The 27,990-nt window shown below is 36.4% G+C and overlaps 1 protein-coding gene across 2 annotated transcripts in view; it reads left to right on the top strand.

The window, feature by feature from the left end:
* LY75 (lymphocyte antigen 75) overlaps positions 1–27,990 on the top strand; it is a 133,693-nt gene that overhangs the window by 49,447 nt on the left and 56,256 nt on the right. For both annotated transcript variants that reach the window (XM_027055664.2, XM_027055663.2), the window contains exons 14-26: positions 1,300–1,381; positions 2,572–2,640; positions 4,991–5,105; positions 8,929–8,964; positions 9,348–9,523; positions 10,397–10,464; positions 10,736–10,815; positions 11,396–11,535; positions 13,751–13,856; positions 14,280–14,440; positions 21,160–21,289; positions 22,520–22,746; positions 26,616–26,781. In XM_027055664.2, coding sequence (XP_026911465.1) covers positions 1,300–1,381; positions 2,572–2,640; positions 4,991–5,105; positions 8,929–8,964; positions 9,348–9,523; positions 10,397–10,464; positions 10,736–10,815; positions 11,396–11,535; positions 13,751–13,856; positions 14,280–14,440; positions 21,160–21,289; positions 22,520–22,746; positions 26,616–26,781 — 1,556 coding nt within the window. The remainder of the gene's footprint in view (positions 1–1,299; positions 1,382–2,571; positions 2,641–4,990; positions 5,106–8,928; positions 8,965–9,347; positions 9,524–10,396; positions 10,465–10,735; positions 10,816–11,395; positions 11,536–13,750; positions 13,857–14,279; positions 14,441–21,159; positions 21,290–22,519; positions 22,747–26,615; positions 26,782–27,990) is intronic.

Here is a 27,990-nt window from a genome sequence, read left to right as displayed (position 1 = left end):
TGACTAGTTTCTATGCCATTTGAGGATAGATACTAGGTCTTGTACTTCTCTGTGTCACCATGGCACCTAGCTCAATGCCTTGTACATAGAAGTATAATAATAATGAGTGTTAAATATAACCATTTAAATGACTTTAATTATATTGCTCTGGTATATTCATGGGTATAACCCATGAAGTTTGGCACTTAGAAGATACTTATACTTGATCTTTAAAAAAAGCAGGGGGCACCTGGCTAGCTCAGTTGGTAGAGCATGTAACTCTTGATCTCAGAGTTGTAACTTTGAGCCCCACATTGGGTGTTGAGATTACTTAAAAATAAAATCTTTGAAAAAAAAGGGCACCTGGGTGGCTCAGTCAGTTAAGCATCCAACTTCGGCTCAGGTCATGATATCACAACTCATGAGTTTGAGTCCTATGTCAGGCTCAATGCTGACAGCTTAGAGCCTGGAGCCTGCTTCAGATTCTGTGTCTCCCTATTTCTCTGCCCTTCCCCTGCTCATGCTCTCTCTTTCTCTCTCTCTGTCTCTGTCTCTCTCCTCTCTCAAAGAAACATTTTTTTAATCTTTGAAAAAAAAAGATATTTATACTTGTTTACTCTAAACTTAATGGGCAGTGGGAATAAAAAGTTTTTTTAATTTAAATTTAGCCAAATGATTTGTACTACATTAAAAAAAAGATATCTAAATGTGTTATAAACACTTTAAGCAAATGCTATTGCTATCTTTGACTGTATCTGAAAACATTATCTAATATTGAAGCTCTCCAGTAAAAGTTTTAGATTATCATGCATTTTTTTGTCCTCTGAAGTTCAAAATGGAAAGTTTTTACCTTTCATATGAAGAACATAACTTAAAATTTAGTTTTAAGAAGTATGGTACTTTTCCAATATTTAGGGTTCGGTTTCATTTCAAAAGATGTCTTTATAGAACTTAAAATGGTGCTTTTCAGTTAGTGACAAGACAAACTTCTATGTCTTAAGCATTTTACTTATTTTTTTTATTTTTAATTTTTTAATGTGTATTTATTTTTGACACAGAGGCAGCATGAGCGGGGGAGGGGCAGAGAGAGAGGGAGACATAGAATCCAAAGCAGGCTCCAGGCTCTGAGCTGTCAGCACAGAGCCTGATGCGGGGATTGAACTCACAGACTGCGAGATCATGACCTGAGCCGAAGTCGGATGCTCAACTGACTGAGCCACCCAGGTGCCCCTATGTCTTAAGCATTTTAGACATGTGAATACTAAATATTTTTGCCAAATCTGTGCTCACATTGTTTTTTAATACTTTCTTTTTACATAGTGACCAGCGTTGGCTGTGGATAGGTTTGAATAAAAGGAGCCCAGATTTACAAGGATCCTGGGAGTGGAGTGATCATACACCAGTAAGTTTAAACTTTCTCGTTTGGGTTAATATAAAGGGATTATTTGTTTCAATATCAAGTGAATTGATAAATAATACACCCATAGACCATACAAGTGTTAAAGTTATGAAGAAGTATCTTTATTGAAATGGAAATCTGTTCACATATAAGAAGCGAGGGGAAAAGTTACTAATCTCATTTTTATTTTAAAAAATAACCATATAAAGGCACCTGGGTGGCTCAGTCAGTTAAGCACCCTGGCTCTTGATTTAGGATCAGGCCATGATCTCATGGTTCGTGACAGCCAGCCCTGCTTGAAGGCTCCGCACTAATAGCTCAGAGTCTGCTTGGGATTCTCTCTCCCCACCGCTCACTCTGCCCTTCCCCCACTCATACTTTTTTCTCTCTCTCTCAAAATAAATAAACTGAAAAAAATTAGAATTAAAATTAAAAAATAATTTAGTTTCTCTATAGTCCAAAAAATATGGATATATAGATATAGCGGTCATCTTTGGATAGTAAAGTTTTTTCTTTTTCTTTGTGCTGCTTTTTATGTTCTTTATTCACAATGAGAAGCTTCTATTTTTATTAGAGTTACATAAGAGTTATGTAAAAGAGTTTTACTAGAGTTATGTAAAAAAGAATATGTCTTTATTGGGGGAAATAATTTGTTTGGGGAAACCTTAAAAAGACCTTAAATACTATTTCAAATGTTTATATTATCTTAAAGAGAAGTTTTAGGTAACATTTATAGGAGCAAATTATTCTCAAATGTATTGAATATTGACTCCACATTACCATTGTGTCAATTCATTGTATATTCTTTCCAAATGTAAAATCCCTTGACTTTCATTTTTAAATGGGTGCATGTCTGAAATTAGTTAACTGAATAACTAGCATTTCAACAGATGCCAAAAAAAAAGGTCTTTTGTAAACTCCTGATTCTCTGTGATCCCAGATGCAAACTTAATACACCGCTAACCTCCACTTCTGTAACTATAGCTTCCTTTGTTGGGAAACTGACAACAGTACGATATTTTCTAAGTCATCTGATGATTTAACATCCTGATATTAAGAAAAAGAGAGAGATGAAAAGTTTTCCTTCCATGGCATGTGAATGTGTTTGAGTTATTAAAGCTTCCTAAATTACATCTAAATTGCAAATATATATACATCAGTCTTAAGTTCTCAAGCCTCTCTTGTTCTTTAAGGTGTCTACTATCATCATGGAAAATGAGTTTCAGCAGGATTATGATATCAGAGACTGTGCTGCTGTCAAGGTCGGTACAATGCTGGAAAATCTGCATATTTAAAAAATAAATTTGACATTGTGTTCAGTCAGGCAACAGATCCACAGAGTGCCTTTTGTGTGTGGAGCATGATATTGGGTGCAGTGGAAGGTAAGAACCAAGCTACCTAACTTACACTTCATTTGAGAAGATAAAATTCATATTCAGGAAAGATGGCTTTTATTACTGTACAGTAATAGGCTCCAAGTGAATGAGCTGAGGAGCACTAATGAAACTCAGAAGAAGTGATTCCTATGGCCTATTTCCAGAAGGAGGTGGGACTTGAACTGTGCTGTTGCACAGGTAGGATAGGGTAAGCCTTTCCAATGGGGGATGACATGAGGAGGTGGCATAAAATCGCAAGAGAGTTGAAGGGAGAGGCTAAGGCAGTGAGAACAGAATACAGATCAAGAAGGTTTCTTTGGTGCCATGGTTGAAAACAAAGTTGAGGGGGGTGGCGCCTGGGTGGCTCAGTCGGTTGAGCCTCTGACTCTTGATTTTGGCTCAGGTCATGATCTCACAGTTTGTGAGATCAAGCCCCGCAATGGGCTCTTCATTGACAGTGTGGAGCCTGCTTGGGATTCTCTCTCTCCCTCTCTCTCTGCCCTCTCCCTGTACTCGAGCCCACTCACCCTCTCTCTATCTCTCTCTCAAAATAAATAAACCAAAAAAAAAAAAAAGAAAAAGAAAAAAAAGTTGGGAAATTAGATTGATGGTAAGCAATAGCATTATTAAGGATTTTTGACAAGAAACCAAGGAAGGCAAAGAAGATTCATATCAAGTCAGATTTCAAGATGCAGCAGATAGGATCAGAAGGCAATAAAAGACCAGTTAGGTATCTTCCTTTGCAAAATTCATTCACTTATTGATTCCACTAATGACAGTCCAAGCATTGGACTAGATGATTGACAGTGGTGATAGTGATGATGGTGGCAGCAGCTAATACTTGTGGACTCATGAGCCAGGCACAGTGCTAGGCATGTCACACTTATTATTTCATTTAATGCTTACATGACCTTGTGAGGTAGGTACTATTACCATATTCACCTTATGAGTTCTGAGAAATTTGAGTAAGTATACATGATTATAGAACTGAAATTTAATCCCCCGTGTCTGGGTCCACCCTGCTATATGACTAGGCATTTATAGAAACAGAAAGGATACTGACTTATGGAGAAAATACCACATTTTAGTTTAGATATTTTGAATTCAAGCTAGTAGTAAGAAATATTCTATAGTAAGTTGAAGTTAAGAGACTGGAGTTGAAGGAAAAATGTATATTAAAAAAGTATAAAGGGCCAAAAGTGGATTTAGGGGAATCATCAACACATAGAATGTAAGATGAGGAAGTAGGAGGCCTATAAATGATATCTTTGCTATGCACGCCCAAGAAAGAGATTCAAGAAGGTGATTGCCCAGAAGTGCTGCAGGAAGGTTGAGAAAAGAACTGAAAGTGTCATTGGAAAACACTATTTTCTAAGCACCTGTTCTAGTAATAAACTATATAGTATCATGCCATTTTTATAGAATTCTATTTAACACATGAGAAGATGAAAACTTCAGAGAAGCTTATAAAGTTTCCAGAACACTGATGCAATAAACTATGTTCTATGTAAGTAGAATCCCTATGTGTGAAGAGAGTCAAAAATCTACCAAAGAACTAAATAAAAGAGACACTGATGCTACCTACCTGTGTCAGGAACAAGGCCAGCCAGGGCAGTGTTCTGGAAGGAGAATCTCACCTAACCTGCCACAGTACCCACCAGAATCTTGGTCATAAGAGAGAGCAGTCCAAAGAATGGTGGCGGTTCCTCCCAGGTCATGCCCTCTCCTTTCCTTTCTTCTCTGCTTGCTGGCTGGGGTTTGTAGAGAGCGATCTGGGATCACATAGAAGAAGCTCACATCCTGGCAGTGCAGAGCAACACCACAGCAGGAACCTAGGCCCTTGATGTCAGCCTCTAATGTCACATTTCACAGATCTGTTTTCATCACAGTCTGCTATTTGGAAGCCACGGAAATAAGCATCTTTTTCTAGCTTGACCTTTCTCAAATTTAAAGGTGCAACCTACAATTTCGTATCAACAAGAACAGAAAAAAAAAAGCAATAATTTATATTTTGGACATAAACATGACCTTATCATAAACATGACCTTATTTCCTTTATCAGCCCCTTTGAAGGTTCTTGATTAGGCTGTTAACCGTTTAAACACTGTGTTCATTCATTAAACAAATATCTTAGGTGCTAGAGCTAAAATAGATTAAACGCTATAGGGCCTAAAGTTTAGTGTTTTATAAAGCTGCATTGACTTCAGAATAGTCGGCAATCCTCTTCCTCCTTTAGGTCATTCACAGGCCAGGGCGAAGAAGCTGGTATTTCTATGATGACAGAGAATTTATTTACTTACGACCTTTTGCTTGTGATACAAAACTTGAATGGGTATGCCAGATTCCAAAAGGTAAGTGGTAGTTATTCCTTTTCACAATCTTCTCATGTGAACATTGTAAATGCTGAGCCTAAAGTGCCTAAGAGAGCATTTTAGTCTATAATCATAATTTTAAAAAGCCTATAAAGACACAGTTAATACATTAAGCTCCATCCTGCTAGACTCCTACCCTGAGTACAAGGTTGGCTTATTGAGATTAGATGGTACCTTCCTCTTTGATCATGAAAGAATGTGTATAGAAAATAAAATTTAAGTTGAATTTAGAGAGATTAGATTTGGAAATGAAAGATTAATTCAACTAAAAGAAGATACATAGTGGAGGGAATCATTTCAATTTTTATTTTGATGCAAAATGAAGATAAACTTGGGAAGAACGAGGCAAGAATCAAGAAATCAAAATTTGGCAGGTCTCTGTAACATGTGGAAGCAATCTGCACTGAACTCCCATATTGCCAATAGTTTATGGAATTCAAGTTCAAATCTAGGAGACCAGTTAGCTTGATAGTAGAGGCTTTGGTGACAAAAAGGAGAGAAAGGGGAATAAAGAGATACCTTTTTATTTAGCTTGTTACTAGGAAAATGTTAAAGAATATTAAGGAAAGTGTTAAGAAGATTTTTAACACTCAAATTGTTTTTCAATAATTTTAAAATAATTTTAAGTAGTTTTATTGGATATATTAAGTAGTGGTAAATGCACAGAAAGCTCTAAAGGAAATTTCTGAACTGAATGTAAATCATTGGAACTAAAGGTAGATCCTCTACTAAGCTCTCAAAGAACCCAGAGTGTCCCTTCATGCAACCATCTATTAGAACATTGTTCTTTTTCCCTAAGAAGGCCACCATATTGCCTTTAAAAGAGCTTCAGACATGATATCCAGTACAGTAACTGGAAAGTCTCTTTCACAAAAGCAACTGGGAGGCCATTAATAAAAGAGGGAACTGTGTGTGTGTTGACAGGGTTTTTCCAATAGAGAAATTATACCTGAGGTATTCCTGATTATTTGATTAAACCTGCAAAGGAACAAAGGGAAGCCAATTTGGATACCCTTTAAGCAAGCAGAGAAGTAACTAACATATATGACTAATTTGGATAACTCTCTGGTTTGAAGCAGGAGTGGTGATCTTCCCATTAATCTTTAGTATTTGCTAACGTGCCACAGACAGTGTCATTGCTCCCTCCAAACTGTGTCCTCACTGGTATCTACACCCCTGTGCCTCCTATCTGAGCAGTGGGGCAAACCCAAGAGTTCACACCAGCATAACTAGAGAAATTACAAACCAGTAAGTACAGGAAATATTATGAAGAGCATGTAGTTGTCTTTTTGTCTTTTTTATAGATTTTTTTATTTTAAATAAAAAAGAAGGGAATTAACAAGCTTAGCAAACATAAGTCAATTAACTAACTAAATAAATCTTCTAAATAACTGTACCCCTGCTCTCCTCATGTAGAAATAAATTTAAAAACTAAAGAACTTCCTTAGTCTATTCACAATTGTCTGAAGAAATTAGTGATTGTTTGATCCAGAAGTTTAAATGTTAGGGAAACTTCCCTTTGATAGCCCCTAAATTCTAAGTTATAATGTGTCACATTCACCTAGCTGTATGTTTTCTCAGTTAGTAGAGCAGCTAAAGTCTGCTCAACTGGATATTTCTGTATCAATCTGTATTTTTCTGGTTTTGTTAAAGCAGTTTATAAACCTCAGTAGCCTAAATCATCATACCTTTGCTCTAGTTCCTGCCTTTTTTTTTTCCATAAAGAAGTTATCCTACCTATTTTTTTTTAATTAATTTATTTTTTTATTTTGAGAGAGAAAGTGTGGGTTGGGGAGGGGCAGAGACAGAGAGGGAGAGAGAGAATCCCAAGCAGGCTCTTCACTGTCAGCATGGAGCCCAATGTGGGGCTCAAACTCACAAACCATGAAACTGTGACCTGAGCCAAAGTCAGATGCTTAACTGACTGAGCCACCCAGGTGCCCCTGTCCTTTTTTAAATGTTTATTTATTTATTTTGAGCAAGAGAGTGAGTGAGCACACAAGCACAAGCCAGAGAGGGGCAGAGAGAGAAGGGGAGAGAGAGAATCCCACGCAGGCTCCACCCTGTCGGTGCAGAGCCCCGTGCAGGGCTCAAATGCAGGAACTTCAAGATCATGACCTGAACCGAGATCAAGAGCTCGGCACTTAAGTAACTGAGCCACCTGGGTGCCCTTTGCTCCTGCCTTTTTTAAAAAGGTAAAAGATTTATAAGATCTGAAGAGAAACCAGAGTATTTGCCTTTTTTATTACCTGATCCAATTGTTTCTAATTAGTCCCCCCTTCTCTAAAAGGGATACTTTGACAACCTAGAAATTTTAAATAGCCATAGCCGCTATAGATATACATAATTTTAAAATATTCTTTTCTTTAAATTGAGCAAATAGTATCAAAAATAAGACTCATAAAAATGTCTTTAGTAAAATCATCTATAATGCCAGTACCCAAACACAAGTAGTATATTATACTTCTTGATAACTTGCAGAAACATACGTAATCTTGTGAAGAAAAAAAAATTTGCATTCTGCTTTTCTCACTAATTTAAAGAAATTTCAAGGTTAGACATAGCTTCCCCCAAGACACAAATGAACAGAACTTTTTGATGAGATTACAAACAAGAAACTATGTATATTTTTAACTGATTTGACCCATTGTTGATAGAAATTACCCAGTATGCAGAGAACGACTCACAGAGAGAAACCCAAGATGTTAGATACATAGACAGTCCTCTAAGTAGGGTCATCTGTCCATTAGGCCCAGATACAACAGCGAAATTAAGAACAGCTATTTTGCCCTGTAATTTATAAGATTCATCAAATTATGTCTTTGCCTTGGAACGGCCTGACATATGACCGACTCTTGATCTCAGGGTCATGAGTTCAAGCCCCGTGTTGGGCTCCGAGCTGGGAGTGAAGCCTACTTAAAAAAAAAAAAAAAGAAAGAAAGAAAGAAGTGGGGGAGAAGAAGGCAACAAGCATTCTGGGGAAGCTACTCTGCCCTGCAACTGTCTGGGTACTTTTGAAGGCATGGTCTTAAGCTGATTTTCAGTCTTTGTGAGTATGGTAGCAGAATCTTGTTTTTTTATTTATAGAGTAGAGAGTTGAGGCTCAGGGAGTTAAACAGCCAATCCAAAGTCCCACAGCAGTGAAGGGTCTGAGGGCATTTGGAAACTGACCCGCTCAACTTCAAAGACGAAAATTCTTTGTAATGTACTGTATTTTCTCTGTTTCCAAGTAGGAATTCTGGGTGATTTTTATTATTTTTCTCCCAGTTTTGTCTCTTAAAAAAGCTTCTTAAAAAGTTCAGTACTCTACATTGTTTACAAGGATATCCTAAGACAATGAACTCAACCAACCCAGGTTTATGGAACAATTACTCAAATTGCATTGGATGGAGAAGTAGTTCGCTCCTGAATAATCTCATCCTACAATGATTGTCTTGGTGCCTATTCCTTACTGCTCATATGTAATGTATATGATATACTCATTTGCTTATTTATACTTTCTAATTATTAACTGTATCTTATCCGTCTAGTCTTCCTTTGTGACTTAGTGATATAAGGTAGAGAACTGCTAGTAATACGTTAATAGCAATAGATCTGCTTTTTTGATTGCCACTAAAGCAGCTTTAGCTTAGGCCCCACGAAATTCAAACTGAAGCAATCATAATATGAAAGGTAATGGTTTGGCCATAAATGGTCAAACTCAGCAATTCTGCAAGTCCTCTTGAGTTAGAGTAAAGGCACTTACTGACATTATCTCTAATTGGATACTAATTTTAAGCCTTTTGCTTTCTTTCTTATATAGGCTTTACTCCAATAACACCAGACTGGTACAATCCAGGTAAGTTAAGAAAACTAAAATTTAGCCAAAGCTGCTTTTACCTTCTCAATAATGTATTTAGTTCATTATTTAAGCCATGGCCTAAGTGCCAGCTTTTCTATCACATCTTCAATGGAGGTGAAGTATCTCCAGGCAGGAAAGGTGATTGGCTGATATGGAATGAGACTTTGAGGCTGGATTTGTGCTCCTCTGTGAGTACAGAAGGCTGGCTGTATCTCTCACTGGCTCAACAATCCTTGGTGCCTTGGAGACAGCACTGCCCTGGCCAGAGAGACCCAATAATCTAAGTGGATTACTATTTATAAGTAGTTTTGAACATTAATTTGTGTTTAGAGGCTGCATTTTGTTTTGTACATAATTCTGATATTCTTCTTCTTCTTTAGAGCGTGCTGGAATTCATGGACCTCCAGTTGTCATTGAAGGGAGTGAATATTGGTTTGTTGCTGATCCTCACTTAAACTATGAAGAAGCTGTGCTGTATTGTGCTAGCAATCACAGCTCCCTGGCTACACTGACATCTTTGACAGGACTAAAAGCCATCAAAAACAAAATAGCAAACGTAATTTGAGATAATATATTAATTTTTTTTTTCTTATTTTCATTATTTATTCCACTAAAAAATATTTCAGCTTATTGGGGCGCCTGGGTGGCTCAGTCGGTTGAACGTCCGACTTCGGCTCAGGTCATGATCTCACAGTCCAGGAGTTCGAGCCTCGCGTCGGGCCCTGTGCTGACAGCTCGGAGCCTGAAGCCTGCTTCTGATTCTGTGTCTCCCTCTCTCTCTGCCCCTCCCCCACTCATGCTCTATCTCACTCTCAAAAATGAATAAATGTTAAAAAAAAAAACATATTTCAGAAATCTTGCCAAAATCTACAAAAGTTAAATGTTCCTTTCAAGTAAAATTTGCCTAACAGCAGCCAAATTCATCATTTCATGTTAGAAAAGTTAAATAGAACTGTACAATGTTTTAAAATATTCAAGATTAAATATAAATGTCAATTTATAAGATGAACATCAATAGATAATATAAATTACTCTAATTCTTTTATTTTGTAGTAAAAGTTAATTTTATAGTTGAGTTTCTGTTTCTTCTAATAACTAACTTTGCAAAATATCTTTGTGGGAAAAATAATTTTTATATTTTTAAATGTATAATTCCTTGTAGTATATCCTCTATATCCAATTAACATATGTCTGTTATTACAGTGACCATATTTTCTGTATGCAAAATAGCACATAGTGAATATACAGAAGTTTTCATCTACTTCTTTGGTGAAAGGACCTGGTGTATATAATTTAGAGACCAAGGAATGTCTGGAAATTTTAGTGGTTGTGGTTATGGTAAGATAGGGTATGTAAATCAAAACTCTCTTAAAAAAGTCAACACATGTAAGGATGGGTGATTTTGTTGGTTGGTTGGTTTGTTTTTCAGATATCTGGTGATGAACAGAAGTGGTGGGTGAGAACTGGTGAACAGCCCATAGATCGTCACTTTCTTAAGTATGTGACACAATTGATGCTGCCTTTGTAAAGTCATTTTAAGAAGTCCCAAATTCCCTTTAGAAAAGGGATTGCTATTTACAATTTGTTTTGAACATTAATCTGTGAACTGTGTAGACTAGAGAAACCAAATCTTTTTGCATATTAACATTAAGAAAAAAGTGGTATAAAATAATGGCATAACATTAAATTTAGAAGTAAAATTACAGTAAAAAACAGAATGGAACATGTAACTACGTTATGAGCTGTGCAATCTCTCCTTTTCTTTCAGCTCACGATATCTATGGCATCACTTTCCTATAACATTTCGGGAGGAATGCTTGTACATGTCTGCCAAGACTTGGTTTAGCGGTAAATTAATTCCAAATCCTTTAGTGTTAATTATGTAATATGTGAACTTCAGGTTCAATTACTAGCTTAACCTTGTTTTCCTTTTGATTATATGTTTGGTTGCTTCATCTTGTTTTGGCTTATTGCTAATGACTATGGCTCAAATTCCAAATGCAGATAAAGGTGCTTTTCACTGTGAATATTTTGACTTTATCCTAAAGCAGTTACTTAGAAATAAACTTACAATTTCATAACTGATAAGCTTATAAACAAATTTGCCAACATAAACAGGTAACAAATTCTAAATATAGTTTAGGTCTCTTTCCCCTTCATTAGCCTTCGCTTTCAACCTATTTTCTCACCATCAGGAACTGTGGTAACAGAGGTCATTATACCAAATGTGTGCATTTGTATCGGCAACACTGGTATACTATAACCTACTGATAATTATAGAAGATAGAAATGGCTAGAGGAGAAAAGGAATATTTTGTAACTGTTTGGGAAAGAATGATTTGAAGAGATTTTCTTTACTACTGGATTGTTTTTAAAATTTGCTGAACAGAAAATTCTCACTACAGTAATCCTGCTTTTCATTTCTCAGACTTAAATAAACCTGCAGACTGTAGTACCAAGTTGCCCTTCATCTGTGAAAAATATAATGTCTCTTCGTTAGAAAAATATAGTCCAGATTCTGCAGCTAAAATACAGTGCTCTGGGGATTGGATTGCTTTTCAGAATAAGGTAAAAAGAGAATTGCTACATTGTACAAATGATGATTGCTTTCATGCTGGTTGTATGGCCTGTGGCAGAAAGGCAGCCCATCAGATAACTTCACTAAGATAGCCTCTGCATATTTCAGGAACTCACCTGATCCCTCTGCATTTCAGAAACCAAGTTGACTCTCAAGTTAGGCATGCCTACAGGTCTTTCCAAGTCCTGTGTTCCTATTCTGTTGCTACTAAACTTAAATTGCTGATATTGATCTGTCAATGGATTGTAATACTTTAAATAGACTCTCTCTATAGCATGAAGGAAACTGACAGTTTCTGGCTGATAAATTTTCCCCCTGAAAGAAAACATCCAAGCAGTATCTGTCAATTAAATTAGACCAGCATTCCCCAAACTACTTTTTGGGAACTATACATATGCTAACAAAATGCTCATCATTGGTCTTGCTTCCAAAGGGGGCATTCTAGATCTGCCTCTTTTGAGATTCATAATCTGTATTGGTATATGTATCTCTTCGGAAATGCTAAGTAGAGAGATTGCTATAGTATGTTAAAACATCTATCTGTTCTGTTACATAAGAGAAGTTTGATGATAAGCAGGCTGGGGTTGGTGTGAGAGCCCCATGACATCTTCAAAAATGGCTCCTTTTGTCTTTTTGCTCTGCCATCCTTAGCATAATAAAACGTCCAAGCTCAAGTTCAGAGTGTTCTCTCTCGGGTCTTTTCTAGAAGCCACCCGATGATGATGATTTATATAGCTCATTGGCCACTGCAGTCTGTAAGGAAGATGAACGAAAGCATTTTGTAGAATGTTTCAAGGAACACAATTTAGAGCATACTACTCCATACTAATGTGATCATAGTATCAAAAAGAAAAAGGAAAATATGTGTCTGACAACTGAAAGCTCTGTACTAAAGCTGAGATATTAATTTTAAAAGTAGTACAATCTTTTTTCCCCAAGGTACTGGGACTAAATTAATTTACATAGTTGGTGTAATTTTGAATTAAAATATCCTGCCAAAAGAAACAGGGATGATTTCTTTTAAAATATCTGTTTTTAGGGGCGCCTGGGTGGCTCAGTCGGTTAACTGGCCGACTTCAGCTCAGGTCATGATCTCGCGGAGCGTCCGACTTCAGCTCGGGTCACGATCTCGCGGTCCGGGAGTTTGAGCCCCGTGTCAGGCTCTGGGCTGATGGCTCAGAGCCTGGAGCCTGCTTCCGATTCTGTGTCTCCCTCTCTCTCTGCCCCTCCCCCATTCATGCTGTGTCTCTCTCTGTCTCAAAAATGAATAAATGTTAAAAAAAAAAAATTTAAATATCTGTTTTTATATAAGGAGGTGATGATTTGGAATGCAGCCTTTGAAGTCAGATGGAACACAATCTAAATGCTGACCATACCACTGTCTGGCTATTTCACTCATTGGAGAAGTTACTTAACTGCCCTGTGCCTCAGTTTCCCCCCATTTGTTGTGAGGATTAAATGAGATAATATTATGCAAACTGTTTAGCACATGGGAAGCACTCAATAAATGGGAGGTTTTGGGGCGCCTGGGGGGCTCAGTTGGTTAAGCGGCCGACTTTGGCTCGGGTCATGATCTCGCGGTCCATGAGTTGGAGCCCCATGTAGGGCTCTGTGCTGACAGCTCAGAGCCTGGAGCCTGTTTCAGATTCTGTGTCTCCTTCTCTCTGACCCTCCCCTGTTCATGCTCTGTCTCTCCCTGTCTCAAAAATAAATAAAATGTCAAATAAATAAATAAATAAACAAACAAACAAACTGGAGGTTTAAAAAAAAATAGTTTGACTAATAGACCACTCTAGTTGCTTATATTGAGAGCAGAGATCTGCATTCATATAGTACTACTTTGTAAATTTCCATCTCTCAGAGACCAAAAATTAGCAGCCCTCTAAAAGATGAGGTGTTTATGGGTCACCTCGGTGGCTCAATCAGTTAAGCCTCTGACCTTTGATTTCAGCTCATGTCATGATCCCAGAGTCATGGGATTGAGCCCCATGTCAGGCTCTGCACTGAGCGTGGAGCCTGCTTAACACTCTCTCCTCTCCCTCTGTCCCTCTCCCTGGCTTGTGCTCTCTCTGTCTCTCTCTCTCTCATTCTCTCTCTCTTTAAAAAAAAATAAAGAAAAGATGAAGCGTATACCTACTATGTGAGCTTTCCTGTGTCTGGAATCTTATTCTTCATAAGAATATTCTTCATGTTTTTTGTTTGCAGTGTTTTCTAAAAATCAAACCCAAGTCTCTCACATTTTCTCAAGCAAGTGATACTTGTCATACCTATGGTGGCACCCTTCCTTCAGTGTTGAGCCAGAGAGAACAAGGTAGCAGAATTGTTTTGAAAACATGTTTTATTATGATCTGGGGAGCCAAGATAGTTTGGGGAGGCCGTGGGGAATTAGCATATTAAAAAATCTTATTAGGGGCACCTGGGTGGCTCAGTCAGTTAAGCACTTGACTCTTGGTTTTGACTCAGGTTGTGAACTCGCAGTTTGTGAGTTCAAGCCCCACATCGGGTTCCTCAATGACATTGCAGAGCCTGCTTGGGATTCTCTCTCTCTCTCCCTCTCCCTCTCTGCCCCTCCCCTGCTCATTCTGTCTCTCGTTCTCTCTCAAAATAAATAAATAAACTTATTTTACAGAATAGGTAAAAGACTGTAGATAAGCAAGAGATATTCATTAACATTTTTAATATATCTTTAATTTGAATAAGTCAAATGCTTTAAAAAAAAATCTCTTTCTGACAGATTTTATTACATCCTTGCTTCCGGATATGGAGGCTACCTTATGGATTGGTTTGCGCTGGACTGCCTATGAAAGGATAAACAAGTGGACAGATAACAGGGAGCTGACATACAGTAACTTTCACCCATTGCTGTCTGGTTGGAGGCTGAAAATACCAACAAATGTAAGTTTTTTTGAATCAGAAACCTATATAGGTTTGTGACATACCCAAGTATTCCATAAATTACTAGATTAAGATAATAACAAGGGTCTATTGGGACACTTGAGTGGCTCAGGTGGTTAAGTGTCCAACTTCGGCTCAGGTCATGTATGATCTCACGGTTCATGAGTTCAAGCCCTGCATTGGGCTCCATGCTGACAGTGTGGATCCTGCTTTGGATTCTCTCTCTCTCTCTCTCTCTCTCTTTCTCTTTCTCTTTCTCTGTCCCTTCCCCATGTGCGCACACTCTCTCTCTCTGTCTCTCTCTCAATATAAATAAATAAGCATATAAAAAAAGAATAAAGGTCTATTTTATGAGTCCACTTACATGAAATGTGCAGAGCAGGCACATCTTTAAAGATAAAATGTAGATTAGTGTTTGCCAGAGGCTAAGGAGGAAGGAAAGATTGGGGGTGATGCCCAAAGGGCATGGCATTTCTTCTTGGAGTGGTAAAAATGTTCTAAAAATTGTTTGGGGGTGATGGTTACATAATTGAATATACTAAGAACTATAGAATGTGTGCTTTAAATGGGTGAATTATATCACCTATGAGTAATACGTCAGTAAAACTGTCACAAGAAGAACAGGAGCTCCCCAGCATTCAGGCAGATGCCCCTGTTTTTCACAGTAGCTTCAGACTCCATGACACTTATTTTACAACCACAATAAGCCATCAAGGAGTGAGATGCAAATAGAAGCAAATATAAATGTTTTATTAACATTTTGGGATTTGGGGGCTGTCTCCTGGGGCCAAAAGTACAAAATTGGTGATTAGTGATCATGCTTCCCAAACAGCTACACACAAAGAAGCTATAGAAGGGAAAAAAGCATTGTGTTAACAATAGTTACCTTATACCATGATTCTGCTGCCCCCCTGCTTCTGTCTTCCCTATTTGCTGGATATAAACCACCCTTTGCACAATGGCAAAGATTAAGAAATTAACTTTAAAGTCAAATTCCACAGGTATGCCTAGACAACAGTCAGTTGATGTTCCTGATGCAGTATAACTTTGCTCAAGGTAGATGTTGGTGGCAAAGGGAACTCTGAGTCATATGTAATTATGTACAAAGTAAATATTAAACTAATGCTTGGTTATCATAGAAAATCTGAAAGTTGTAGAAGAGTAAATGCAATAAAGAAAACTGTCAACCTGATTCTACTTATACTTAGGCCAGTAGCTTTCAAGGTTTCAACCATAACCCCATAGTAAGAAATACATTTAAATTATCATTTAGTACATGAATATAAATATAATATTGAATTGAAACAGATGTTTCAAGAAACAGTACTTACCCTTACAGCATATACCCACTGATATTTTCTATTTTATTTTATTCTAGTCTAGTCTAGTCTAGTCTAAGCTATTCTCCTTCTCCTATCCAGTCCTATTTCATTATCACATATGTGAGTCAAGATCTACTGAATTGATGTCACAACCTACTAAATGAGTCACAGACTATATTTGAACCCACATCTAGGAAATCACAATAAGTATTTCAGCATTTTTCCTTCTAGGGCTTTTTCATATATTATCCTTCTGACATAGATAAAATCACAGTCTGTTTACCACTGTATACATACTATTGTATTCTACTTTCCTTATTTAGTATTATATAACAGTTTCTTATACCATTAAAAAATATACTTGATAAGCATTTTAATAGTTGCACAACACTTCATGATAGATATGTGAGAATATTTAGGTTGTTTCCATTTTTGCACAATCATAAATAGTGCTATAGTGAACGTTTATGTGCATAATCTTTGGTTATATTTCAAATTACCTCCTTAAGATAGATTTTGGAAGTCATATAGCCAGATCAAAAGATGTAAGTAGTTATAAAGCTCTGATCACCAAATGCTTTCCAGAAAGGTTTATGAGTTTATATTCTTATTAGCAATATATTATGATTGCCATTTTATCCCTAGCAGCATATTAACAATTTCTAACATTTGTTGAGCATCTAATATGTGTCAGGTACTTTGCTAATGCATCATATACATTATTTCATTTAATCTGCATGACAGATGTGAAAAAGACTATTACCCCACCTCTATCTTAGAAATGTAAAAACAGAAGGAATCCTGTAACTTACCCCCAATTGTGCAGCCATGCACATTTAAATGTGTCAGAGTCACATTTAAATCTAGGTCCAAGATTCCACAAAACCAGTGTTCTTAGGTACTTTACTACGTTGCTTGTAAGGGACATTGTCTTTTTTTTTTTTTTAATATTAAATTTATTGTCAAGTTGGTTTCCATACAACCAACATCCAGTGTTCATCCCAACAGGTGCAAGGGGCATTGTCTTTTAAAAATTCTTGCTAATTTGGTAATTTAAATATGTCATATTTGTGTTTATATTTCTCTGATATCTAATAAATTGTATATAGTAAGTTCTATAAGTTCAGTAGTAATTTGAATTTCATCAAGTATAAATGTTACGTTTTGCCAATATTTATCAAAGCCTTCATATATTTCTTTTTTCTTTCTTGCCTTCATATGTTTCTTATGATATTATAACTAAATATTAAACATGCTAACTCTGTATTTCCTGTGTTTACTAAAAATATTCCAGTACATTTTTAAACTCTGAATACCAAAAATATTCTAGAAATAAGTTTTGATTTTTTGCATGTGTATATATTCAAGTCTGTTTATTTCCTTTTTTTCCTCCATTTCTATTAGATTACAAAGCTCATCATGTAAATGTTAGTGAAATATATGCTTATATTTTCTTTGCCTTTTTTTTCCTGACAGCATGGTACAGCCATGGTATGTTGTGCATGTTGTCAGTGAATACTTAAGGCGTTTCCCTAGTCCTAACATCGTTTATTAAATATACTTCCATTTGCTAAAGACAATATAGGATGCCTCCTTTATTATATATTAAATGTGTGTGTATGTGATATGCTCTTACATAGCTATAACACTGATCTAAATACTATAATTTTGCCATATTTAAAAAAAATAATAAGAATAGTTATCCTTTATGTATACCTTTAAACAATAGTTTTAGCTATTCTTGTCCATTCTTGCAAATTATATTATTTAGTAAATTTCCAACTAAACTAATTAAATTAAAATAGTTCTGATGAGAATTTGACAATATTTTAGGGAGAATTAACATCTTTTTATTAACCTTTCAATTTAAAAATATGGTGTACTATATCTCTCCATTTACTCAAGTCTTCCTTCAGAGCCCTCAGTGAAGTTTTTGTAATTCTGTCTCATTGCCTCTGAGAATGGCAGGTTTTTTCTTGATTTTCTCACTGACAGGCAGAAAGCTATTATTTGGGTATATTTATATATGTATTTCACAGGCATCCATCTTCCTAAAAGCCTCTTATTACTTCTCAGAGTTTTTCGCTAGATTTTTTTGGGGGATTTCCTAATCAGATAATCATAATCTTCAAATACCTGTCCATGCTTCACCACATATGGCTGGACTTCCAGAACTGTAGTACTACCAGAAGTAATAACCACCAACCTAGACTTGCTCTGTATTTTCTGGACTGTCTGAAGTCTCTCATTGTTATATATGATGCCTACTCTTTGTTTAAGTTTTATCATTCTAGAACTAGCTTATTTAGAACTTCTATTCAAGAATAAGTACGGAATTTTCTGAAGCTTATTTCCAGCATCTGCTAAAATTGTGGTCATAGCTATAGTAAACCATTTTCATTTTCTTATCATAAAATCTAGTTGCTCAGAATGGATTATTATTTTACTACTATACTGAATTGGATTTATTAGAATTTTATTTGAGAATGTTTTCATCTCTGTTCACAGAGTTAATTTTTTATGCTATGTGGTCGGATTTTTTTTCCGATTACGTCAGCTTCGTAAGATGAACTGGGTAGCTTTTTGCCTTTATGTTTTGAAATTATGACTCAGCCTGGAGAATTTTCTTTCCCTGAAAGTTTGAAGGAATTACCTAAAAAATCATGTGATGTTACTTTTCAGAGATCATTCTTTAATAATAAAAGGATTTGGTGTAGTGGTTGAGTGCTTAAACTCCAGAGTCACATTGTCTGCATTTGAATTCCATCCAGCCATTTAGTGTGCCTTTGTAAGTTCACTTAATTTTTCTTAAGCCTCAACTGTTCATCTGTAAATTCTGACACTGTTACACCTACAATACAATGTGAGGATTACATAGACAATTCATTTAAAGCTTTTCGCTCTCTGACGCATAGTGTTTAAAATGAACTATTAATATTAATTTTCAGTTTCCTCCAAAGTTACTGGTACATTTTGGATTTTCTGTTTCTCCTTATAAAAATTATGCTAATTTGTAGTTTTCAAGAAAGTTGCCTACTTCATTTAGATATATTTTTTTAAGTTTTTAAAATGTATTTAAGTAATCCCTACATCCCACATGGGGCTCGAACTCATAACCCCAAGATCAAGAGTCTCATGCTCTTCCACTGAGACAGCCAGGTGCCCCTCATTTAGATTTTCTAATGTATTAGAATAAAATTGTGTATACTATTATCTTTTTAAATCTCCATATCTTAATTTGATTGTGTTTTTACTTTTTCTTATTCAGATTTTTACAAAATTGGTGTGTTAATGGCTTCCTCTTCCCTCTTCTCCCCTCTCTACTCCTATTGCTTAAGATACATTTATAAATATTACTACATTTTCTATCCTGTTTTTCTTGGTGTTATATTTTTATTCATTTTCTAATCTCCTATACTCAATTCTTAGTTCATCTTTCCTTTAAAAACCAGAATACATTTAATAATATATATTTGCAGAATTCCACTATTGGGTATTCACCCAAATACCAAAACACTAATTCAAAAAGATATATGCACCCCTATATCTATTGCTGCATTATTTACAATAGCCAAGATATGGAGGCAACCTAAGTATCCATTGATAGATGAATGGATAAGGAAAATGTGGTACACACACACACACACACACACACACAGAAATACTACACAACCATAAGAATGGATGAGATCTTGCCATTTGTGACAACATGAATGGACATAGAGGGTATTATGCTAAGGGAAGTAAGTCAGACTGAGAAAGGCAAATACCATTTCGTTCCTATGTGGAAAACACTCATGTGAAAAAAACAAAACAAATGAATAAGCAAATAAAAAGGATAGTCAGACCTATAAACACAGAACAAACTGAATGTTCAGAGAACAAACTTATAGTTGTCAGAGGAAGCGGAGTGGGAGGGTGGGCAAACGGGGTGAAGGGAAGAAGAAGATATAGGCTTCCAGTTATGGGAATAAGTTACAGGAATAAAAGGCACAGTATAGGGATTATAGTCAATGATATTATAAGTGGATTATATAGTGACAGATGGTAGCTACACTTGTGGGGAGCATAGTATAACATATAGGGAAGCTAAATCACTATGTGGTATGCCTGAAACTAATGTACCTTTGTGTGTCAACTACTCTCAAATAAAACACTTAATAATTATACACATTTGCCTCTGTAAAAAAGTTTTACACATATCCCTGGTGATATTATTCTTTCCTATAATTATTTTATTTCAGTTTTAGTTCCGTGTTTATTGTGTAACATGTGTGTATGTGTTTTTATAAAATTTGTAACTCCTGGGATAAGCCTACTTTTCTTATTTTTCTAAGTGTGTGATATGTTTCAAGCATACAAAAAATATAGGAACAATATACTTCGAGAAAATTTTCACACCTAGTATTATTGATTTGTGATCAGAGAATGAAATCTAAATAGATGTTTATGTATGTTTTTATAGTGACAGATACAGGATCAAAGCTTTAAGGTGAGTACTCTGTTGTATACAGTTTGTCAACATAAAAAATTTAGAAACATCTAATAAATTAAATTAATCATCATTACTTTTTTTGCTTTGAAATATCAAGAATGATAGCAGAGTGTTAAATATTACTATAATTGAGTTTTAATCTTGTACCAGTTTTTCTTGATCTGTTTAAAATTTTTTTTAATGTTTATTTATTTTTGAGAGAGACAGAGACAGAATGCGAGTGGGGTAGGGGTAGAAGGAGAGGGAGACAAAGAATCTGAAGCAGGCTCCAGCCTCCGAGCTTTCAGCACAGAGCCCGATGCGGGGCTCGAACCTACGAAACTCTTCATAGAAAGAGTTTGGAAGTTTCCCTTCCATTTCTAGTTTTTGAACAGTTTCAAGAGAATAGGTGTTAACTCTTCCTTAAATGTTTGGTAGAATTCCCCTGGAAAGCCATCTGGCTCTGGACTCCTGTTTTTTGGCAGATTTTTGATTACTAATTCGATTTCCTTACTGGTTTTGGGTCTGTTCAAATTTTCTATATCTTCCTGTTTCAGTTTTGGTAGTGTATATGTTTCTAGGAATTTGTCCATTTCTTCCAGATTACCCATTTTATTGGCTTATAATTGCTCAAAATATTCTCTTACTATTGTTTTTATTTCTGTTGTGTTGGTCGTGATCTCCCTTTCATTCTTGATTTTACTTATTTGGGTCCTTTCCTTTTTTGTTTTATAATTTCTAAAGTTAATTGCCCTTTTCCCATTCTTTGGAAGTTTTGGAGGATTTTCTTGTGATTTCACAGTCAGCTCCTTAATGAAGTTTTTATAGGACAAAAAATCCAATTTGGAATATAAAGTTCTCTTGCTGGGATCTTCAGACAGGTAGTTTCATGATTATTTGTACATATTTGCCTTTTCCTTTAGATTTTTGAGGAAGAGTCCCAATACCACTGTGCTCTAATGCTCAACCTCGAAAAGTCGCCTTATACTGGGACATGGAATTTTACTTCCTGCAGTGAGCACCACACTCTGTCTCTCTGTCAGAGATATTCAGGTATGAATTATCATCTAGATAACTATGGTACTTTATGCTGTTAGATATATACACTACTTTTTCATGAAAATCTTATAAATGAATTAATATTAATTTGTAAACATATAGCTTCCCTAAATTTTCAACATGGCTAAACTCATATTGGTTCAGTGAGTCAGATTATCTCAAATGGAATGTGATTTTTTTTTCAAGTGTCATTGCTTTACCTAATTAAATATCAAAATTAAGTATTGGTGCTGACAGCTCTGAGCCTGGAACCTGCTTTGGATTCTGTGTCTCCCTCACTCTCTGCCCCTCCCCCCGCTTGTGCTCTGTCTGTGTCTCTCAAAAATAAATAAATGTTAAAAAAAATTTTTTTTAAGAGGTCCATATTTTCAAAAAGATGTTTTTCAAAAGTATCACATTGTTTTCATTGATCACAATGTTCTTAATAAATGATTAAAAAAAAAAAACCTTTGGGGACGACTGGGTGGCTCAGCCACTTAAATGTTCAACTCTTGATTTGTTCTCTGGTCATGATCCCAGGGCCATGGGATTGATCCCTGCGCTGGGCTCTGTGCTGAGCATGGAGCCTGCTTAAGATTCTTATTCTCTTTCCCTCTGCCCCTCCCTCTCTCTCTCTCAAAAATAAAAATAAATAAATAAACAAAATAAATAAATAAAATTTCTAAAAAGCTTTATCATGTAATGAGAACCTCAAGTAGATAATCCACGTACTTCTAAGGAACTTTTTGTTTAATTAACCTATGGTCATTTGTCTCATACTGTTTAGTAACTGCTTTATTCAGGGAAGTACTGTAAAATAATAATTCAATATATCCTCTTGTGGGTTGTTTTGTACATTTTTTTCATGGGAGCTCTCCCAGATTAAAACTTTGTAAGGGAATACCTAACACCTCCTCTTGTTAAAGGAGTTCAAACAAAGGAGGTATTTGATACCAATCTGAAATGGTAATCTCTTTGTAGCCTACTTTTACTTATACCTTTTTTCCTTCCTAAATCAGATTAACAAAAACAATTTTGTTCCAATTTTAGAAAAAAAAAAAAAAAGATGCGGCTCAAACATATTTGCCTAAGGTACACACCAAGACGTACTTAGTTCTCCCAACGAAAATCTAAAATAAATGAATAGATAAGTAATATCTAAACTACTTATGGAGAAATGAAGAAATGTCCCATGCCTTGCAGAGTGGGTGGTTTTTGTGTTTTTTTTTTTTCTTTTACACACAGAAATTGAAAGCAGACAGACCTTGCAGAATACTTCAGACACTATAAAGTATCTAAATAATTTGTACAAAATAATCCCGAAGAGTCTGACTTGGTTTGATGCTCTGAAGGAGTGTCAGAAAGATAACATGCACCTGGTGAGCATCACAGACCCTTACCAGCAGGCGTTCCTAACTGTGCAGACGGTCCTTCATAACTCTTCTTTATGGATTGGACTCTCCAGTCGAGACGTAAGTTTTCAGTCCAACTGCCAGGATTGACTGACGAAACGTGAAATTTTTGTTGCACACAGCATTTCTCATACCAGACCAAAAGAACCCAGAGATTGTAAAATCTTACTCCAGTGAGTAAATTTCATGAAGTGTATAATTTTTAGTGGTAGTCATCTTTCCACTGTTGAAAGATCTGGTGCTTTATTGTTTAGATTAAGAAGAAGTTCTAGTGGACATATGTAGATGAGCACTTCTTTTTATTCTAGTAAAAGACTGAGCTAGAAGCAGGAACTGCCATCTCTCCCCAGCCAATGAAAAGAAGAGAGGAAGAGAAGAATTAAATCAGATGAGGTCCAATGTGTAGAAGTACTGTGGCTTCTGATGAAGAGTCTTTTTATCCTTTTCAGAATCAGCAGAGTACAATTAAGCCTCTCTAAAAGTGGATTAGAATAGTGTTTCACCACAGTTCAAGGCCTGATCCTGGATAGATGTCTTAAGTACTTCTAGTTTATTTCACAGCCCAGCAAAGAATACTAGTCTCCTGCTAATTCTCAGTGCTAAGCTACAAACATGTTACATAAACAGGAGCATTTATGCTTCTGAAGCATTTAGCTATAATTAATAAGTATTTTTCTAAATAAAGGTATAGTAAAAAATAATAACAAATAAAGCTGTAGTATTTCTGTCAGCATTGTAGGTCATTTTTGTCTCTGTTCTAGGCTCTTTATGTATGCCCACTGAGATGTATTGAAGGGTAAAATATAGGGCTGGTATGTGAGGCTGCATATATTATGCTCTGCATAGGGGATGCCATTTACAAAGATTGTGATGTGAACCCTGCCCCCTGCATCTGCACAGTGCATGACTGGTGAAGCCTTTGTTAGATAAATGTCCCCTAAACCAGTATTCTTCACTCTCAGAGAGAAGGCAATTGGCAGAGTAGGACAGAAGAGTACCTTACATTGTGAAGTAAACCTAAGTTATATATACCTTGGGGAAACCCTCAATATACCAATGTGGTATATACCAAGATGGTTTTAGGGCTGCATGGAAAAAAATGTGATTGAAAGTGATTTAGTCCTAGCGCACACCCAGAGTTGAACTGGAGAATGGGTGAAAAAAACTTAAAATAGGCTCAGAAGTAAACATTACCTTTGACAAATTTTGGATTCATTACCACCAGCATGTACTAGAAGCTCAGTTAAAACTAGTATTTAGAAATTGCTTGAAGAATGTTTTCTCTGAGACTCTCAGAGCCAGATCGTCAGCTTGAACTAGTTTTTAAGACTTACTATATCAATTCTTTCATAACATTGCTTTTATTTATTTCCTCTTCAGTGTTTGGGTTTATGTGAAACCCATCATTGTGTCTCTTGTGAGGGTAGTAATAAGTATTACATTTCCTAGTTTCAATCACCTTTAACCTTTTGAAACAAAAGCAATACCATCCCTGCGGAAAATTTGTAAATTTATAGTAAATATTTTTAAAAGAAAATTAAGATCACCTATAATCCCAGTAACTAGTGATAAATATGATTTAGTAATCTGGCATATATCCCTCAAGTTTTTTCTATGTACACATGTGTTTTTTTTTAATGTTTATTTTTGAGACAGAGGGAGACAGAGTGAGAGTGGGGGAGGGACAGAGAGAGAGGGGGACACAGAATCTGAAACAGGCTCCAGGCTCCGAGCTGTCAGCACAGAGCCTGATGCGGGACTCAAACCCACAAACTGTGAGATCATGACCTGAGCCAAAGTCCGACACTTAACCAACTGACTCACCTAGGTGGACGCACATGTATATTTTTAAGATAATTAGAATCATACCATTTTGTAACTTTTTATTCACCACTGAAGGATTTTGGCCTTATTTCGTATCCTATTTTCAATCTTTACCTATGTTTCTCTTTTTTCTTTCACTCTTTAACATATTCTATGTAGCTGTTCACTATGTATTTGCATAAGCTGCCTTAAATCTTTGGAGCATGGACAGGATACATTTTACACTGAAAGCAATGGAAGGGTATTGAAAGATTTTAAACCTGGTAGTGACAATATCAGATTTTTACTTAAGAAGAATTATACTGGCAGAGGGTGGGTAAGGAAGCGAGCAGTCAGGAGATTTCTTACAGAAATTCATGCAGGAAATGATGTTGGCCTGAACTAAGGCTCACGGCAGTTCTGGTTTATATAAAGTTCAGACTGTGGCGGTGGCAGTGGGCCACTCAAGTACACAGAAGTGGAAATACATAGAAAGAGAGGAAGTCAAGAAGGCTTGGGAGCTGGATGAATTACCCACATGAACATTAATGTCTGTAAGTCAATGGTTGGACCAAGAGGACAGAGCAAGACATGGGGTATCTCCCCAGTGAATATCAGGGGGGAATAAGGAGGCAAGTCCTCAGTGAATGTCAGAGAGAGCAAAGAATCTGGAAGCTTGCATAAACCTCAAAGGAAATGACTGAAGGAGATAAAAAATAACCTGCTATCCCATTCTCATAGCCCTGCGGTATCTGAGAATGGAAAAATAAACAGCCTTCCCTTGTGGGTGTTGAAAGGAACTTATTCCCTTGGGAAAGGCAGGTTTTGATTAAGATCAATTAAGATCAAGAATTTAGTAAAGAGACGCTTATAGTCGTAATAAAGAGAGAGCACATTCAGCAGAGAGATAGAAGGTGCGGTGATTTATCTACGAGGAATAGAAGTTCCAAAGACCTGCTGTGAGTGCAACAAAGGTGAAGAAATCCAGGGTAATAACCAAGTGCAAGCAACATCCCATGGCCAAAGGGCACATTTGAGGTCAGAGGCTTAGGCCACAAGGTTACAACTGGAACTCTGGTGGAGAACAGTTTTCAGAATGAAACAGTTGGTGGTATTGAAGCCTGAACATGTTTGTTATTTATGGTTCACTAAGGATACTGTGTGTGGCCTTTGCCCAGTATTCCAAATAAACCAGGGATGCAGAATTGTCTTGGGCCTCAGGACAGCTTAGTTCATTGGGTCAATGTATAAGGGCTGGTGCTCTGACAGCACCATGGGGAAGCCCAAACAGGTCTGTACCCTGGACTTTTGTACCTATTCTGTAAAGCCTCTCTCAAGACAGGTGGGTGGTCAGGCCCTTGTCAGGATGTAAAGACAGATGTTCATAGACTTTTAGTGCACAATAGAGTTTAGTGAATGAGGAAGCTTTTCTACAAAGACACATGTAAAAATAACAGTGTGAGAGCCATAAGGCCTGAGTCAGGGTTAGAGAGAGAGCCAACACTTATGTAGCTCTTCCTGTGCACCAGCTGGCCATTGAGTTACATGTTTTATACGTTACCCCACGAATTCCAGCCCTGAGAGGTTAAGTGTCATATCCGTTTAATAGATGAGGGGATGGAAATTTGGCAAGGTAAACTCAAAATCAAAAACTAATATGGGACTGAGCCAGAATTCAAAACTAGATATGCATAGCCCCAGAGCCCGTGTTCTTTACACTACCACATAATTGTTTTTCTGACTTGCAACAACCAACAGTTCCAACTATGTGTGAGGCAGCCTAGCATAATGACTCAGGCCATGGACTCTAGCACCTGATGGCCTGGATTAGAATCCCAGCACTGCAGTATACATTCTATGTGACTTTGGGCACACTACATGCCTTCAGTTTCCTCATCTGTGAAAGAAATATAAAAGTTTCTATCTCATATGGTTGTTAGGAAGATTAAATAAATTAATCTTTGCAAAGCACTTAGAACAGTGCCTGGCACGTGGTAAGTGCTGTGTAACTATGTGCTAAATATAAGATAAAATTAAAAGTTATTAGATTGAGCATGAGGGTTGAAATAATACAAAGGAGATAACATGAAGTATTGCCACTTGAACTGTATTTCGGCTGCTTACAGGATGAACTCAACTATGGTTGGTCAGATGGGAAACATCTTCAATTTAGCCGCTGGATTGAAAATAATAATCAACTTGAAGACTGTGTAATCTTAGACACTGATGGTTTCTGGAGGACATCTGACTGTGAGCATCAGCAACCAGGTGCTATTTGCTACTATCCAGGAAGTATGCTAATTTTAAATATTTTAATTTATGGGGGGTGGTTTTATAAAATCTGGTTTTGAAATTATAATCACGTTCTTTTTCTACAACAAAATTTGTTGTGAAAATTCAAGTAGAATTATTATATATTAAATACTTTGTCATTGATTTGTTATTTTAGACATGTTATATCTTTATTTTTGTCAGCTGACAATGGTACTTGACCTTTGAGTTTTAACTCCCATTGGTCTCATTTTGTATGTATTTTGTGTTTATGTTCTATAGAAAACTCATATTTGTGAGAATTATTTTTTTGTAATTCTTATGATCAACAACTAATCTTTCTTTTTAAGAGTCACTGTTAAGATTCATTTGTTTGCCAGTAACAGTAACCAGCTCAAGCCAGCTTAAGCCAAAAGGGACACTTAGATCCTCAAAAATGAGGATATCACTGAGCCTCATGAAGAATGGGAATCAGAAACTGAATGGAATCTGGAACCCAGAGATACTGTCTCCCACCTAGCCTTTCTGTTTCTCTCTGTAGACCTGCACGTTCTTTTTATATACTTTATGCTTCTCTCTGTGCATGGTAAAACATGGCAGCTCTATAGCTTTCAATGATAGCCATAACTGGAGATGGATTGACTATCCCTAAATTATACTTTCCAAACTCTTAGAATCTGATGTACCTCGCTAGAGTAAGGTACGCAATCTCTAGCTCAGTCAGAGTAAAGTAGTTTTACAACTACCAGAGGCCCACATGTGTGTGTTTGCAGTAGAAAGAAAAGACTACTTCCCAAAGGGAGTTGTTGCAACCTGGGAGACATGCTGGATGGTCTCTACTGCATATTAAATCTGTTTGTTGACTTTTAGTAGAGTATATCTATATTTGCATCTCCTGGAGTCTATGTCTTTTTCATAATAAAAGCCATAATCACATTTTCAACTATTTCTGTTTGCTTTCATTAAAGCAACAACTTAGAACATCACATATTTCATTAAAATGTACCTTTAATAAATAAATAAAAATTAAAATTTATCTTTAAAATTAGAGAAAAGGGGCACCTGGGTGGCTCAGTTGGTTAAGTGTCCAGCTTCAGCTTAGGTCATGATCTCACAGTTTGTGAGTTCAAGCCCTGCATTGGGCTCTCTGCTGATGGCACAGAGCCTGCTTGGGATTCTCTCTCTCTCTCTCTCTCTCTCTCTCTCCCTCTCTCCCTTTCTCTCTCTCTC

This window comes from Acinonyx jubatus, chromosome C1 (assembly GCF_027475565.1).
Source record: "Acinonyx jubatus isolate Ajub_Pintada_27869175 chromosome C1, VMU_Ajub_asm_v1.0, whole genome shotgun sequence".
Classification (NCBI taxonomy): domain Eukaryota; kingdom Metazoa; phylum Chordata; class Mammalia; order Carnivora; family Felidae; genus Acinonyx; species Acinonyx jubatus.
This window is presented reverse-complemented; position numbering and strand designations above follow the sequence as displayed.